Consider the following 16,049-nt stretch of genomic DNA (forward strand, 5'->3'; position numbering starts at 1 on the left):
ACGATTTCAAGGCATGTTGGAAAAACAAGTGGATAAAAGTGCAATAAAGTCAAAGGAAAGCATTTTAAAGGAGATGGAATAAACTTTGACTAATAAATTGATACGTTTTGTTTCATGCCCCCATTCCGAGTAATTTTTTATCTTAGTAGTATACGATACCACAATCTAATCTACCATGTGCATAAACTATATAGCGTGAATGTAAGATAAATTACAATAACCATAAATTATTTCTCGTGAACTACTCAATCAATTATATTAATATTTTAGGAGTCATTTAAAATTTATAAAGAACTTATAACGAATTTGTTGTGAAAAAAATTATGCCTTTACAATTCAAGAAAATTTTGATCAATGACTAAAATACTAAAAAATTTTATCCAATTATGAAAAATTATTCTTTGCGGAAATACTTTTGAGCAAATAAGTTTTTTCGAGTACGTGGAAGAAAAGAAAAAAGAAAAAAAGAACTTTTGATTCATGAAATTATTTCAGAAGAATGCAAATAACATTGAGCTAAGCTTTCAATTCTTTTCCAACATAAACTGAACAAAAATAAGTATGAAAAATATAAATAAAAGACCATTATCGTTGAAAAATCTCACGGATTAACCATTAAACCAAATCTAATAAAAATTTTAAAAAAAAAGAAAGAAAGAAAGAAATGTAAATAAAAGAAATGTGGAAAAAACATACAAGATTTTGAATTTTCCAGATTACATTTGTTAACCTAATGAAGCACACATTAAAGCTATAAACTAGAATAATCTCATTTAATTCTTTAACTATAATCATCTTACAGAGAGAAGAGAAGTCAACAGACCAAGCCTCAGCCTAAAGCCATTTTGCTTGGACATCTGCGTGATCACGTTTCTAACCTAGACAATAACGGGGATGGTTACTTAGCAACAGTCAATTTTTTTTCAGAATCGAGAACTAGTTCTTTTTTACTCTCTAACTTTCTCTTTCATTCGACACATTCAATCACCGAATAAAGCAATGACCTAAATTTCTATATGACTGAAATCTGTCCTTCTACCAGCAGGCTGTTGGAGTAGGCGAAGATTCACATAAAACTCCCCTTTTTTTTACCCCCTCTAGATTTTATCTGAGATGAAAGCTTGAAGTTTTAATTTGATGGACGGAGAAAACGTTCTAAAAGCACCTTGCGAAATCAACAATTTATTTTTTCTTATCTTTAAAGTCTAAGTGAAAATATGACAAAAATGAAGTCGTTAGTGTATTACTGTAGAGGATTTACAATTGTTTTTGCCATGCCATTACAGGAAAAAATTTATGGAAATATTTTAGAAAATTATTATCACTCTTGAATACAGCACTATTTGTATTCAAGCGAAATCTGAACAGATATCAACAGATTTAAAATTTTTTTCAAGATAATCAAGATTCTATTTATTTATTTTTTATTTTATTTTATTTTTTTAAGAATCGAGAAAGCTCAAAGAATTATTTATCGATGTAGGGTAAACTAACCAGTGAAGGAACACTTAAGCTTCGCTTGCCTTTTAAAATTAAAAAATCATATTAATTTCAAAATTCGTAATTTCAGTTAAATGACAGTGTCAAAATATTTGTTACTAATTGCAAACTATGCAAAAAAATTGTAGAGAACTTACATAATATTGTTTTAAAGTTTTGGAGGTTCAAATAACAAGTAGTAAGAAGACCCAGTGAAGGAACAGCTCTTACCAGTTAAGGAACACTTAATTTTGGTTATTTTTTAATGCTCTTTATGAATTTTTTAGCCATACAAATATATAAAACCAAGACTATTTGTGAAATTATAACATACAAGTACTTGTAAAATGCTAACTTTTTTCTGTAATCATAAACTAGAAATTAAAGTGATGTTAAATACAAAATAAATTTTAAAAAATCATTCTTTCTTATAATTTGACAGTCAAATCTAAATCATAGTGTCATCCGATGCTATTTATTATCATTATTATTTTATCACCTTTTTGTTTACTCTTCTTCCTCTTATTTTTTGAAGCTTTTTTTCTTTTAAGTACTTTTCCATGTTCTCTTGTTTTAACTTTTTTTTATCATCATCAGCCTCTTGAAATTTTCCCCATTTTTCTGAAGTTAGTGCAAAAGGTAATTTATTCGTTTTTCTTCCTATTTGACCTTTCTTTTTATCATCAATATTTGACCAATGTAAATGGTTCTTCCAAACTTCTTCTGATTTTTCAGCAGCATTTCTAGAATGCCTTTCTCGAAAATAGACGGGGGAAAGGTGTCTTGAAGTTTGAGGCAAATCCATCTCTTGTTGACTTATATCTAGAGGATCTTTAGAAGTACTTATTTTACTTATAGAATCATTTCTTTTTCCAACTAAGAGAGGATCAGCATGAAGACTAATTTCAAATTCGATATCTAAGATGCATTCATTATCAATACTGGTTTCAGTTCCTAAGTTTGACTTAACCAAGTGGTTTTCTTTTAATACGTACTTCTTCCATATTGAAAAAAGTACAGGCTCTTGGATATTTTCGATATTGGATATTTTCGACTCTTCAGTCAATGCTGCGTTAAAAATTTGCAGCATATCTTGAGGGATTTTCCTCTCGAGCTTCTGAAGAAATTGAGTGTCGTTTCTGTTTAACACTGTTTTTTGTTGAGGAGCTTGCTTCTAAATTCTAACATTGTAAAGTAGTTTTTATAAATTATATAATCACGTTGCTATCCTATAATAATAGCTTATTAGGAGTTCTTGGTACAAAAGCCAGCGAAAAAATGTTCTATTCAAATCTTTATGATTATATTTAATTAGTTTTCGATTTGTAAACATAGTTTATTAAGTTGCCTAACATTTGATGTAACTACACACCCCATTAATAAATATAAATTATAATTTTTTCATAAATTAAGCTATTAAATTAACATTTTGAACTGAAATTATTTCAGGAATTATTCATACAATTTTTAACAAAATTTCGGTTGTCCTCTATATAGCAGAATTACTTATCCTAGAGTCATGTAAAATCATATATCACACATTACTGTTCATTCACTGGAAGTATTCCCAGTGTAGGAATATGCCTGTTTCTTCACTGGTTAGAAGCTGGTTTTTGTCTTTTAAACAGAATTTTGATGTATAATATGACTAAAAGTACAAGAAAATTACGAAATTTCTTTTATTTTCATTAACTGAGAAATGAACCCAGTAAAGAAACATTTGTTCCTTCACTGGTTTTTCATCGTTTGGTGATCCAGTGAAGGAACATGCCTGTTCCTTCACTGGTTGGAAGTTGTTTTTTGTCTTTTAAACAGAATTTTGATGTATAATATGACTAAAAGTACAAGAAAATTAAAAAATTTCTTTTATTTTCATTAACTGGGAGAAAAACCCAGTAAAGGAACACTTGTTCCTTCACTGGTTTTTCATCGTTTGGTGATCCAGTGAATAAACACCCCCTTATCTCAGTACTTGATTATGCTATGGTGCTTTAAAACAAATTAAACGTAACTTGAATAACTATATTTTGAATTCTCTTTTTCACAGTGAGAAAATAAGACTACTACATGCAATTAATTCCACTTCAAACATATAAATACAAACTCTCACCTTATAATTTTTCAACGAAACAAGGTGTTGCAGAGATAATAACAGATTCAAAAAATTTTCCATAGGAGTCTATTTGACCAGGTAATCCAAAATATTGCTAGATGACTTCCTATTGTTTGGCAGTAAGCTATTGTTACCAATCAATCTAAAAAAAAAACTTTCAAATTCTTATTTTTAATCAATATATATGAAATGTTCCTTCACTGGGTAGTGTTCCTTCACTGGTTGGTTTACCCTACCATGAGTTAGTTTGAAAAATCAAGATGTTGAGAGTTCCTACAATGGCTTCAACTTTTAAGTTGAAATCATTGGCTTGGTGCAATTTCATGATAAGCCACATTTTTAAATTGTTTAAAAGGTGTTTTAGGAACGTTTTAAGTGAAAAATTAAGCATTTAGGTACTAAAAGTTTCTGTGTATTGTGTTATTGTCCAGGGACAATCCTAGAAACTTCTAAAACGTTTAATTGAAGAAAAAAATGCGAGAGAATAGTTATAGTAAAAATCACAACTGTGTTAAAGAATGTGGCTCATTACTTATAAATTTGTCAATCACTAAGTCCTACCAGTAATCCTTAAATATGTCAATCACTAAGCTTATTGTCTTAGTTATACAATTGAAAGGTTTGGGGCAATATAATAATAAGCCACATTTTTTCAAAAAATTGCATTTTTACATCAAACTATTTGTATCATTTCCAGCACGTACTGAAAAAGTTTCTGAAATTTTATTTAGATAATAACACAATACATTGAAATATTTTGTTACCTGTGAGAAAATTGCGGTATTTTTTATCAAAAAAAAACTCTAAAAAAGCTCTCCTGAATAATTTCAAAATGCTAGAATAATTTGTTTTGTTTCCATTACGTTCTTTGCAAGTTTCTGAAATTTTCTTTAGATAACAGCACAATACATAGAAATATCTTACTGCCTACGTCAAAACCGTGGTACTTTTTTACAAAAAAATCTTTTTAAAAACTCTCTCTTGAATAATTTGAAAATGTGACATCATTTTATTGTCCTAAGTACTTCAACTTTTTTTTCCTCTTCAGAACGGAGGCCACAAATCTAAGGACAAAAAAAAACTCGTAAGTGAATTAACATTTAAAAAAAATTTTGAATTTCAAAGGGTAAAAATGTTTTAAATCCCCTTTAAAAATTTAATTTTATGTAACAAAATACAAAATTAGGGCATAATTGGTTGAATAATTTTGGAGAATGAAAAATTTAAGAACACGACATTTTTGAACAGCAAAATGCAAGTCAGCACATTGAAATTCGCAGATAGTTACAGTTGCATTTTCTTATTATTTACCTTTTTACTCCGTTGTTGAGCTTAGAATTTGATCAATTAATTTTCATTCAACCGCGTCAAATCTATGCCAAAAATCATTTTATTGAAGAAAAAAAAGACAAACTTTTTCACAATTTACAGTACACTTATAACAAAAAAATACCCTAAGTGTATTAAAACCGATCAGTGTAAATAATTATTTTTATGCTGAATTCAGCAGGCTTGTTAGTTTCTATTCGCTACAATAATCAAAAAGTTCCGTTAATAACTCTCTCACCCTCTGTAATTAATAAAAATTAGAAGAAAAATAAATAAATAAAAATTAGAAGAAAAAATATTAAACGCAAAGGGAAAAAATCAAGTATAAAAGGGTTACGCTTTCATTTTTGTTTAAAAATGATTCAGCAGTACTTTTAAATATCAATCGAACTACATAGAATAGCGAAGAAGAAACGGCTCATCACATTTCAAAACTCAGCTTCTTATTTCATAACACGTTTTCCATTTAGAAGCAAGAAAAATAAAGCAGATTATGATTTGATTCACAAAAACTCGAAACTTATATGGATCATTGCAGTTAAACAAACATCGCTTAAGGCACACTTCGCACAGTTATTAGATAAATTTAATTGATCTGAATGACCTAATGATTGACTATGGTTTGCATAAGAAAAAAATGCAAAACTATAAGAATTGTGAATTCCGGCATAGAACTCCACCTATTTCCAAAAAGAATCAATAGTACGCACGCATTACATAAATTAAGAAATAATACGCAGAAAATATTGAATGGCTTTAAAAAAAGAAGAAAAAACCTTTTTCTTATCGTTTTGGATATGCGTTCAATAGTTAATTCTTATTTTAATTTTTTTTAAGATGACATAATTTAAAAATGCTTATAAAAGCTTAATTATTGTTGTAAGGAACAATTAGAACAGCCAATACAAACTATTCATTGTAACAGGCTTGTGTAATTTAAATATACGACCTGTTTTTAAATGGATCATTACATGCAAATTATGTTTTGCTATGGACGATTTTCAACTTTAACAATTTTTTATTACTTTCTTAAAAGTTATATTTCATAAAACTTTGGAAAGTATTTAGATAATGTCTTAAGTGCCGAACAAAAAACGTGCCATTAACACATAAACAGCGAAAAACACCCGCCCCGAGTTAAATATGTTAATAGCTTTAATAAAAATAGCATAATTTCTTTTTCACCGTCAGTGTTAATGGAAAGCATTACTATAATTTTATCGAGAAAAAAAAATCTGTTCTAAGTGAACTTATGGATAATATGATAATTAAAACCATAAAAATTTACTTTTGCATTAGTCCATTTGTTTTAAAATACCGTCATACTCTTAAACTACTTTTGCAAAATAAATTTCGGGCGAAAATATTGGCAAAATTGTTGAGTCTTTTTGTCAATTTTCATGCCCTAAGTTCTTTGTTTCAGTAAAATTTCGGATCATAAACCTTATACAGCTCTACTTATACATAAATAATTTAAAGATAAATTTATACGTTTTATAACATTAATCATCTAACTCTAAACTAAGTTTTACTTATAGCAATTGAATATGGTTTAATTTTTATCCTTTCTAAAAGGGTTGTAGAAATTTTAAACATAAACGGTGCTATGGTGCCGCATACTGGTATTGGTAATGATCTAACCTTTTTCGACCTATAGGGGCAATAGCATATTGCCCAGGGGAAAGAGCGTTCGCTTCGCAATGAGAAGACCCATTTTCAAATCCAAACAATGGATGGTTGATACGAATTCTGCTCCTGGCTAGCACCGCCCACAGTGCCGATGGATTGACGGGATAAAATCCCTTGCCGTCGGGCTACCCGTGGGAGTTTTTAATGATTTTCATCTCCATGTAACACAAATGCGAGTTAGTGAAATGAAAGCTAGTATGTCCCAATGCTTGATTCAAAAAGTTCATTTTTCTTCTACGTTGAGTTCAAAACTACGAGGCTACGGAGTTAAACATTGATAATCATAAATTCGAAATTGGGTAGCATAGATATTGAACGATACTCATGTTAAGGCTGGAGAGAAGCATGAAGAAGTAGTATAACACGTAATGAAGCAGAATGAATTTTCTATCTTATCTCTAAACAGATAGGAAAATATTTTTACAATTTCTGCTACCTACTATGCTGAAATGTCCCCAACTCATACTTGTGGTAGTTTCTGCGATTTAATGGCTGACGGATAGATTTTAAATGACTACCAAAATTTAATACATAGAGAACTTTGACAATATCGCGGACATCTCTTGAAAATAGGTAAAATTAGAATCACAATACTACTGTGCAGGCAACAGTTAGTTTAATAGCATTTTTAACCATTCTTTAAAACTATGTAAATGTTTGATTTTCAAACACTTTCTTTTCAAGTTGACCTAGTAAATTGTTATGATGTCTATTATAACAAATTATAGGATTACTTTTGTTAATCCGTAATAAGCAGGAAAAAAGTAAATTCCTTTTCTTTTTTTTTTCGTTTTCGTTATACTATTTTCTAACTCTTAAAAGTCGAAATAGTGTCAGCCTTTGCTTAAACTATTGTAGTAACTTAATCTACTGTAATCACACAAAAGATAAAGATCATGACATGTTTAGTTTTTATTTTTACTTAATATATGAGGTTCTTGAAAAAAAATACCATACAAAACAATAATAAAAATATAAATATGCAAAAAAAAACTTTAAAATTTTTTTTTAAAGTAATAATGAAAATTTAGCAGTTAACGCATTTAAATTTATGCTAAAAAATGCACATTGGAGAAAATAAACTTGACTGACCTTCGCGTTTTTTTTTCATGCTTATTTTAACAATAATATTTACAATACTACAAAAGCAATATTATTTTTTATTGCTGAAGAATAACTTCCTTCACACACACAAAAAAAAAACAACTTATTATTAATAATGATAGAAAAAAGTTTGAATTCTAAGGCATATAAATGTTCACGTTATTTTTAACTCTGTTGTTTTAAATTACAAAATCTGAAATGCTAACAAAATTATTTGAACAGTTCTTGAGCAACAAAAATTTAACTTGTTGCAATCGTATGTATGCCACTACAAAGAACCATATATCTCTTCAAGTTTAGAACAATACTGTTCAGTTAAATCGATGAGCATTTAGAAATATGCAAAATTCAAAATATTTTTAAATTAACGTTTTTAATAGTTCTTAGCTTAAATTTCTTTTCAGTAGTCTGCATATTATGCAGGTTTAAAAATTAATTCTGATACGCATGAAAATCGTATGTCTACTTCCAAACACTACAAAGAACCATACTTATCTTTATGTTTAGAACAATGCTGTCTAGTTAAATCGATGGGCATTAAAGATGTATATTACTCAAAATAACGTTTTAAATTAACCTTTTAAACATCGTAACTCCAAACTAAATAAGACTTTTTTTTCCATTATCTTGCATATTTTGTTCGTTTAACAAAAATGAATTCTAGTCAACCAGGCCATCCTGGCCACTGAACTGTATTTTTTACTTTATTTTATAACTGTCGTTGAACAGCCGACCCAATTTTTAGGTTTGCGACTACCAATGTTCAACTCCGTAGCCTTGTAATTTTGAACCCAATCCAGAAGAGAAGGAAACTCCTGGATCAAGTATTGAGAGAAATTTGCTGCCTTCGTTGAGGACTTTCTGATGGAACTAACCCAGATTGATGGGTACAAGCTTGTCTGTGAAGTAAAGGCGGCCAGTGCCCACTGCTGACCGCATTACCACAATCATGCTGTTAGCCATGATCCTCTTGGCCCACAAACGGGCTGTTGCAGGAACGCTTTACTTTACATATTCTAGATTGCAGTTGCACTCGGTATTCTTAGAGACAAACATCCAATGTATCAAGAAAACAGACATGTTTAATGGCAAGAAAGTTTTTATGTGTTATTTTGTAACGTAAAATATCACCTATACTCATTAATTGAGAGATTTAAAGTCTACAGCTCAAGTAATTACGATTGCATCTTAATTAGTAAAAATAATTTCAAATCAAATGAAAATAAAAATAAAAACTTAAAAACATCATTTTAGAACTTAGATTTTTAAAAAAGGCAAACACACGAAAGTTATATAAAAAACAAAATCTTTATTAGATACAGCTTCATTTTACAAATTTTTAACAAATAAAGATCATTTTAGTCTATCACAGTCAAAAGGTGTTTTTGTAGGAAAAATGAAGGAAAATACTTTGACAAAAAAGAAGACTATACAAAAACTGGAAAACAGTCATGAAAAGAGCAGTAAAAGTGGAATAGAGTAAAATCAATAAAACACAACAATTAAAAAGTTGTTTTTTTTACCACAATCAACAAATAAATAACATGTCTACGTCTCAGCGTTATAATTGATATATAATTTAGAAATCCCAGCAGGCTGTCCTGAATCAAATATTTTATTTATTACAAAAAATAAATAAATAAAAATTTTAAATTGTTATGAGTAAGAAAACTTGTGATTTAAAAAAATTATTTTTACATTTAAAATTTAAATAAGCAAAAAGAATATGCATTTTATTTATAATTTTTTTCATATGAAAGTTTAAAATATATCCTAAATCTAAAGGTAACAAGTCTAAGAATACGTAATATGTAGACCAAGGAAAATAAAATTCTTAGTTTACATTATTTTTAAGAGAAACCAGCACATGAAAGTAAATTTTAAAAATAACTTATAACTTACATTAGAAATGAGGATCATAAATAACAAAAAACTTTTATCATTTTTCTATTTTAGAAAAAAAGTCTTATAGTTAGAGCTGGCTAAAAAGAGCTACTGTAAGACTAAAAATTATTCAAATTTAATAACGTTTAAGTTCAAGTATTTTGATTCAACTTTTACTAAAACCAAATTTAACTAAAACCTAATATTTATTCCAACTATTTAAATTATCATAAGAATGCTAATTTAAAAAACAGGAAGAAAAATAAAAATTGATTGCATAGCAAATATTTATTCCCAGAGGAATTAAGTATTAGAATCACAACTAAACGGAAGTTAATTCTGTAACTAAGTAAAATTAATGGAATCTATGGAAGAATTTTAGCGAATTAAAAAATTAGTAATATAATTATTTTTGGTATAACATACATAAGAATAAAAACAGACGATAAGAACACTGAAACATAAAAATTTTTAAAGCTCATAATGTAAAATTTCCAGGGTACAACTGCTCTTGAAAATAGTCACTGGTCAAAATAAAAAGGAGAAACATACTTTTATTTTTAAAACAACCAAATAGATAAAAATTTGAAATATTTATAATAGGCAAGTAAGAAGCGTCAAACTAATATAATATGTTATCAATAATTAGAATAAATACCAATTCCCATTATTGCATTAAAATACAACTGGATTTCATTAGTTTTGTCTACAAGATGCAATAAAAGCTCAAAAAGAACAATTAAATGTAATCACAGTATAAATATAGTAAATCCAACATGGATTTCAATACATGTAATCATATACTACTTAAAAAACGTACGATGCACTAAGAGAAAAGTTCAATCCTTTAAAATAATTTTAAAAGGGCATAAAAATTCCCCACTTAGTATATGAAAAAAAAAAATAATTAAAGTTTTCAATCTTAACAAGAAATCCTTTTCAATACAGAGTGTGCATTATTAATAAATTAATTAAATTTTTATGAGTCTTATTATTATTATCAAATAAGTTATCTAACTTTCTCAATAATGGAACTTAAAAGTTAAACTCAAAAGTTTCTTAACAGTCACATTTTAACAAATTTTGATTCATTTCACAAAAGGGTTGGAGTAGATTCAAATTTATTAGGCACTAACAATTTTTTAGCATTTGGACAAGTTTCAAAAGAAAACTAATATTTTTATTATTTTCTTTCAGTTCTTTAAATTTAAACTCAAGAAGTAGAAACTCAACAATTCAGTAATTGTTATTATTGCATTGACAATAGCTTAATAATATTAAATCAATTCTTCACATTTATTGAAATATAAATCAATCGATACCAATTATTAGAGAGAAATAATGGCTAGTTAACACACACGTTTGATGTCACAAAGCTAATTTCCTTTATAAAAACTTGTATCAGTTAAAGAATTTTGATTAAATAATTCAATAGATACTAAATTAATTTAATTTTTTTGTGTGTATATAGTGTTTATGCTTTATTAGTTTAGAATTAATATTATTAATAATTTTTGGCGCAATACTTTACAAATAAAATACTATTAAATTATCATTCAAAGATGGTTGTTATAAGGGAAGTTGTCATAGTTGTCATAATTCGGGTCACATTATGCAAACTAGATAAGATTAAAATTATGCATAAATTAAAACAATGTTCCCTTTTCTTTAAAATATTTTATGCCTCATTCCACTCTTAAGTTTTATTCCATTCCAAGAGTAAAAAAAAAAGAAAAAAAGATTCAGTTGTAAATAACCAATAACCATATCAAAACATTTAAAAAATGAAAACTTAAACATTCTTTTAATGAGCCATTGTATACAAACTAAGTATCCCGACAAAGATTTATTTTTATTAATAGGAGTAGGCACACAAAATTAATTTTGATGTATCAAAGCTCTCACTTTATAGTTTTAATTACATTGCAATAAATTTAATAAAAAAAATTTTGTTGCTAAACAAATACTTTTAAAGCATAATTTTGCTTTGTTTTTTAAAAGTAATAACTTTTACCCCGCTTTTTGTCAACAGGTCACAAAATGAATATAGCAAATCTAAACTGTAACAACCAACTTTTGACTTAATATCTTGATAAAATAGTTCTTGAAGTTTTGAAACTGTAAAATATTAATTTGGAACAAAAATTTCAGCACTATCTAAGCCTTAAAATGTGCACTAAAAGCAACTGTGCAAAGCATTTTTAATCTAAAAAAAAAAAACTTCAAACATTCAAAAGGTTAAAATATAACCATAATAAAATAAAATAACTTATACACACTTGTACTAGCTTAGTTTTACCACACTTGTACAATTTTAAAAAAGAATTGCCAGAAATTGAATCAATTAATTCAGCTTATTTTGAACCAGGACTCTAGTAAATTTTTCCAGTGATAAGCTTCAGCCAAAAAATATAATAAGATGATCATGATCATAAAGATGACTTAGAACAAAAACTTCACATTCTCCCTTTGACTTAGAATAAAAGAAATAAAAGAGAGAACAAAGTCTTTTTCAGTATAGTATAAATAGATTTAATAAATATTCAATATTTCTAAAATAGATATAAAGTCAATATGCGCTACATAAAAATTAATGTACAGATCAAAGGTTAAAAGCACCATATCATCCTAACAACAAAGCCGCATTTTCTGTTGAGTATAAATAGTTTGTCATTTAAAATTTCACAAAACATAAAAATCTAGGCTTTAACCATATGATACATACTTAGTTAATAAATCAGTCTTGTCTTTGCATACATAAGAAATCTTAGCAAAACACATTGGCTTGTTAAATTGCATAGTAAAAAATGTACACAAACTGTATTAGTGACTTGGCGTAGTGCTGGGCAGTGGGATTTGCCATACAATTAAATGGCTCTGTTCAGATCTCAGAGAGCTCCTACATGAGCGGTCAATTTCATCACAGTCATCATCTTCGTCTCCTACAAGAAGTGGTTTAAAAAATGTAAAAAACAAACTTGCTAAAACATGCAAATTAAAACTAAAAATTTTTTTAAACAAGGAGGCTATATAAGATTCAAGTTCAATACAAATTTACATTAAAGTAGATTTAGATAAAGAAAATAGGCAAAAGTTTGTAAAAATAAAAATTTAATAATTTAGAGTTACTTATTAATTAGATTTTTTTTAAAAAACAACAATAAATGCAAAGCCTCAATTAGAGAAATGAAAAACATCTTCGGAAAATGGATAAGTAAAACTTTTATAAAATATTTCTAATGTTTGTATTTTTTCCTAATTTTTTAAATAGAGAAAGTTTAGCAGATATAATATCTAAACGTCTGATTTTTAAAAACATCTACTATATGAACTGCTTAGACCTCACTTTAAAAAATATATATAAATTTCTAAAATATAATAATAAATGTAATAGTTAAAATTTTACAACTTCCATTTAGCCAAAAAATTTATTAAACAGAGAATTCGGTTATACCTAAATCTGATTTTTAAAATAAAAATAAAGATTAAAAAATATATACACATCATACCAATTCTAAAATCTATATAACCTTCTGCCCCAGATAATATATACATGTATTTGGGTTTAGAAGCTTTTTCAGATGAGTCATCCTCTTTATCATCTGAGAGTGACGTAATTGAGTTCATATCACCCTGACCTAAACATGAATAACAAAAAAAAAGGCTATTAAGGTTATTGGCATAAAATTTCTCATAAAATGAAAATAATACAGGGTCCCAATATCAGACATTTAAATAATCTGAATTCTATTTAATTCAAAATGGCACACATCAAAATTTTTTATGAATAAATCATTAAGTCAAGTTTTTAAAGTTTATCAGACTACAATTCCTTTTAAAAAAAAAAATTTGAAAAAAATATAAAAAAAAGATTTTTTATTTATTATTAAAATGCTACATATGAATTCATGAATGGCATGTGAAACTGTGAATCTTATCTAATATACATAACATTACCTATTTAAATATGCTAGTTTCCCGGTGTGTAAACCTGTCTCATCTAAGCAGCAAATATACATAATATACATAGACAGGTGAATGTCGCTGGTAGAAATTTATTGCCATCGTGGATAATATTTTAGTATTATTCATTACATATATTTATACACAAACACATAAATAACGTGAAAAGTAAAATTCCGCTTCTGCTACGAAGAGTTCAAGAAAAATGACAGAAAACCTCTAAAATGAAAATATCTGAATTCTAAACACGACAAATAAAAGATCTGTAAGCCAAACATTGATCTTTGCTTATGTACCAGTAGCAAAAAAATTTAAAAGATATTGCAGAAAATTTAAGATTTGTTGCTAATAATTTAAAAACTTTCAAAAAATCAGTGATAAAAAAAGGAGTCAACAAAAGTGTTGAAATTAGTTACAAGAGTCAATAAATTGTTCACAGAAAGTTTCTCATCTAAGCAGATGATGAATTAGCATAAATTACCTGCTCTCCATTGTATTCATATAAATCTTGAAAATATTTACATAAAAAATGTTTATGCATTAACTTTGATCAGCTTATTTGGTTAATTACACAATTTATTTATGAAGAAAAAATGTTAGATAATATACATAAGGTCAGATAAGCAACTGGTAAATTATCTCCAAATTATAAAGGCATTTCAGCTGTAACAGAATGGCATTAGAAATAAAAGTAGTAATTTTTATTTAATCTCAATATAAAAGAAACGAATTTTCTACAGATACACCCAACTATAATACACACAATAATAATCTGGGAAATAATGTGGGAAACAAAATATAGGACTTAAATGAAAGTGGATATAAATACAAAAGAGGAAAAAAGTGTCGCTCTCACTCTAACAACAACTACTTAAAGAGAGTGTGCTAACAGAAAGCCGTACAAAGGAGACTGCGCAACCCAGTAAAAAGAGTTATTAAAAACAAAATTTAAATTTTTTTTGAAAAAAAAAAAAGGAAAATTTTTAACTTATTTTTTGAAGAAACCATAAACTCAAACTTTGAACATCATAGGAAGCATGCAAAAGCATTTTAAGAGAAATCATAAACAAAAAAAAACGGGCAGTATTTTCACCACACCTTTGGAGAAATAGGTACTTTGTAAGGCTTTGCTTTCCATCATACCTGGAACGGCAACAAAGAACTTGACAGCATCTTTATGACCATGGAATGACAGTTGAGCTTCTGACATCGAACAATAAGGTACAAAAGTACCAGGCATTAAGTTGTCTTTGTCATCATGATATACCCGTATAGAATTACCTGACAGTTGAGCATCTTCACTTAGTCGTTTTCGGCAAGCTGTTGAAGTAAAACAGAATTTCATTAAATGCATATAGACCCAAAAAAACTTTTCTGATGTAATTAATTGTTATAATTAATATTTAAAAATGCAGTTTATATTACAAATAGATACTAGTGAATTTATTAAAAATAAATCTCAGATACCGAGAGGGCAATAATGAAAAGAGGCAAAACAAACCTTAACAAAAGTAATGAGAGGGCATAAACATCAGATATGCATTTTTCCTATAATAATGCTTTTAAAACTGGTATAATGTATCAAGCAAACATATTTTAATAAAATCATTTTTTTAGAAATGCAATTTAAATGTATACATTCCATTTAAATTGCACTTCTAAAAAAGCTACTCATTCAGTATAAACCTAAATAATATTAAAAAAAATATCCAATAAAAAATTTAATTTAAAATCGCCTTCTCACACTTAATATAAACTTACTAATGAAAAAAAAAAAAATTTGAAAAAAATTATGTTTATCTAAAGGAGCACTTAATTAAAATTAATATATTGCTTTAATTACATGAAATACTTCGCCATAAGTAACTACTTAAATTATTATCTGATGCTGAAATGTGCCTTTGTTTCAGTTTTGAACTAAATATTACATCATTCCCAATTATTATTACATTAATCATAAACAAACATTAAAAGTATATTAATATAGGATTAATAGCATAAAAAAAACTCCTCTCTTCCTTTACTTACAAAAGACACTAAGAAATATTCTTATTTATTTTGATGACATGCATAGGTATACACATTTGGGAAGGTCAAAAAGGGCAAATTTAATGTTTTCAGTGAATTCGGAAATTTTAATAACTTTTTTAAAAAAGAATGCCACCAAAATATTATTATATACAGTGAATTCGCGATAACTCGAATCTGATAGGACTGACGAAAAACTTCGACATATCGGAAGTTCGACTTATCGTTAGTTTCGGTTTTGGACTTTCAAAATATTGTCGGATTATTTAATTAATGCTTATTAATTACAAATCTTCTAAATGCTTACAGTATTTAAGATCATTTTTCTGACAAGCCATTTACGATAAGACTGTTAGAAGCACTTTATGATACCCTGGTCCATCGGCTGCAACTTTGCTGTTGTGTTTGGCGGGAGAAACTGCAAGTTTACTGCTTTCAAATTAGGTAGATCACTATGCGC

General features: G+C 27.6%; 1 protein-coding gene across 7 annotated transcripts in view; it reads right to left on the reverse strand.

The window, feature by feature from the left end:
- Positions 1-9,003: 9,003 nt before the first annotated feature.
- Positions 9,004-16,049, reverse strand: part of LOC107437970 (C-Jun-amino-terminal kinase-interacting protein 4) — a 52,277-nt gene continuing 45,231 nt past the window's right edge. For 4 of the 7 annotated variants that reach the window (XM_071179891.1, XM_043052674.2, XM_071179890.1 and 1 more), the window contains 3 exons: positions 14,660-14,881; positions 13,108-13,236; positions 9,004-12,540 (listed from right to left, as the gene is read on the reverse strand). In XM_071179891.1, the coding sequence (XP_071035992.1) occupies positions 12,422-12,540; positions 13,108-13,236; positions 14,660-14,881 (470 nt within the window). In that variant the 3' untranslated portion in view covers positions 9,004-12,421. The remainder of the gene's footprint in view (positions 12,541-13,107; positions 13,237-14,659; positions 14,882-16,049) is intronic. The other 3 variants (XM_043052677.2, XM_071179893.1, XM_071179892.1) reach the window with 1 other exon arrangement.

Source organism: Parasteatoda tepidariorum, chromosome 4 (assembly GCF_043381705.1).
Source record: "Parasteatoda tepidariorum isolate YZ-2023 chromosome 4, CAS_Ptep_4.0, whole genome shotgun sequence".
Classification (NCBI taxonomy): Eukaryota; Metazoa; Arthropoda; class Arachnida; order Araneae; family Theridiidae; genus Parasteatoda; species Parasteatoda tepidariorum.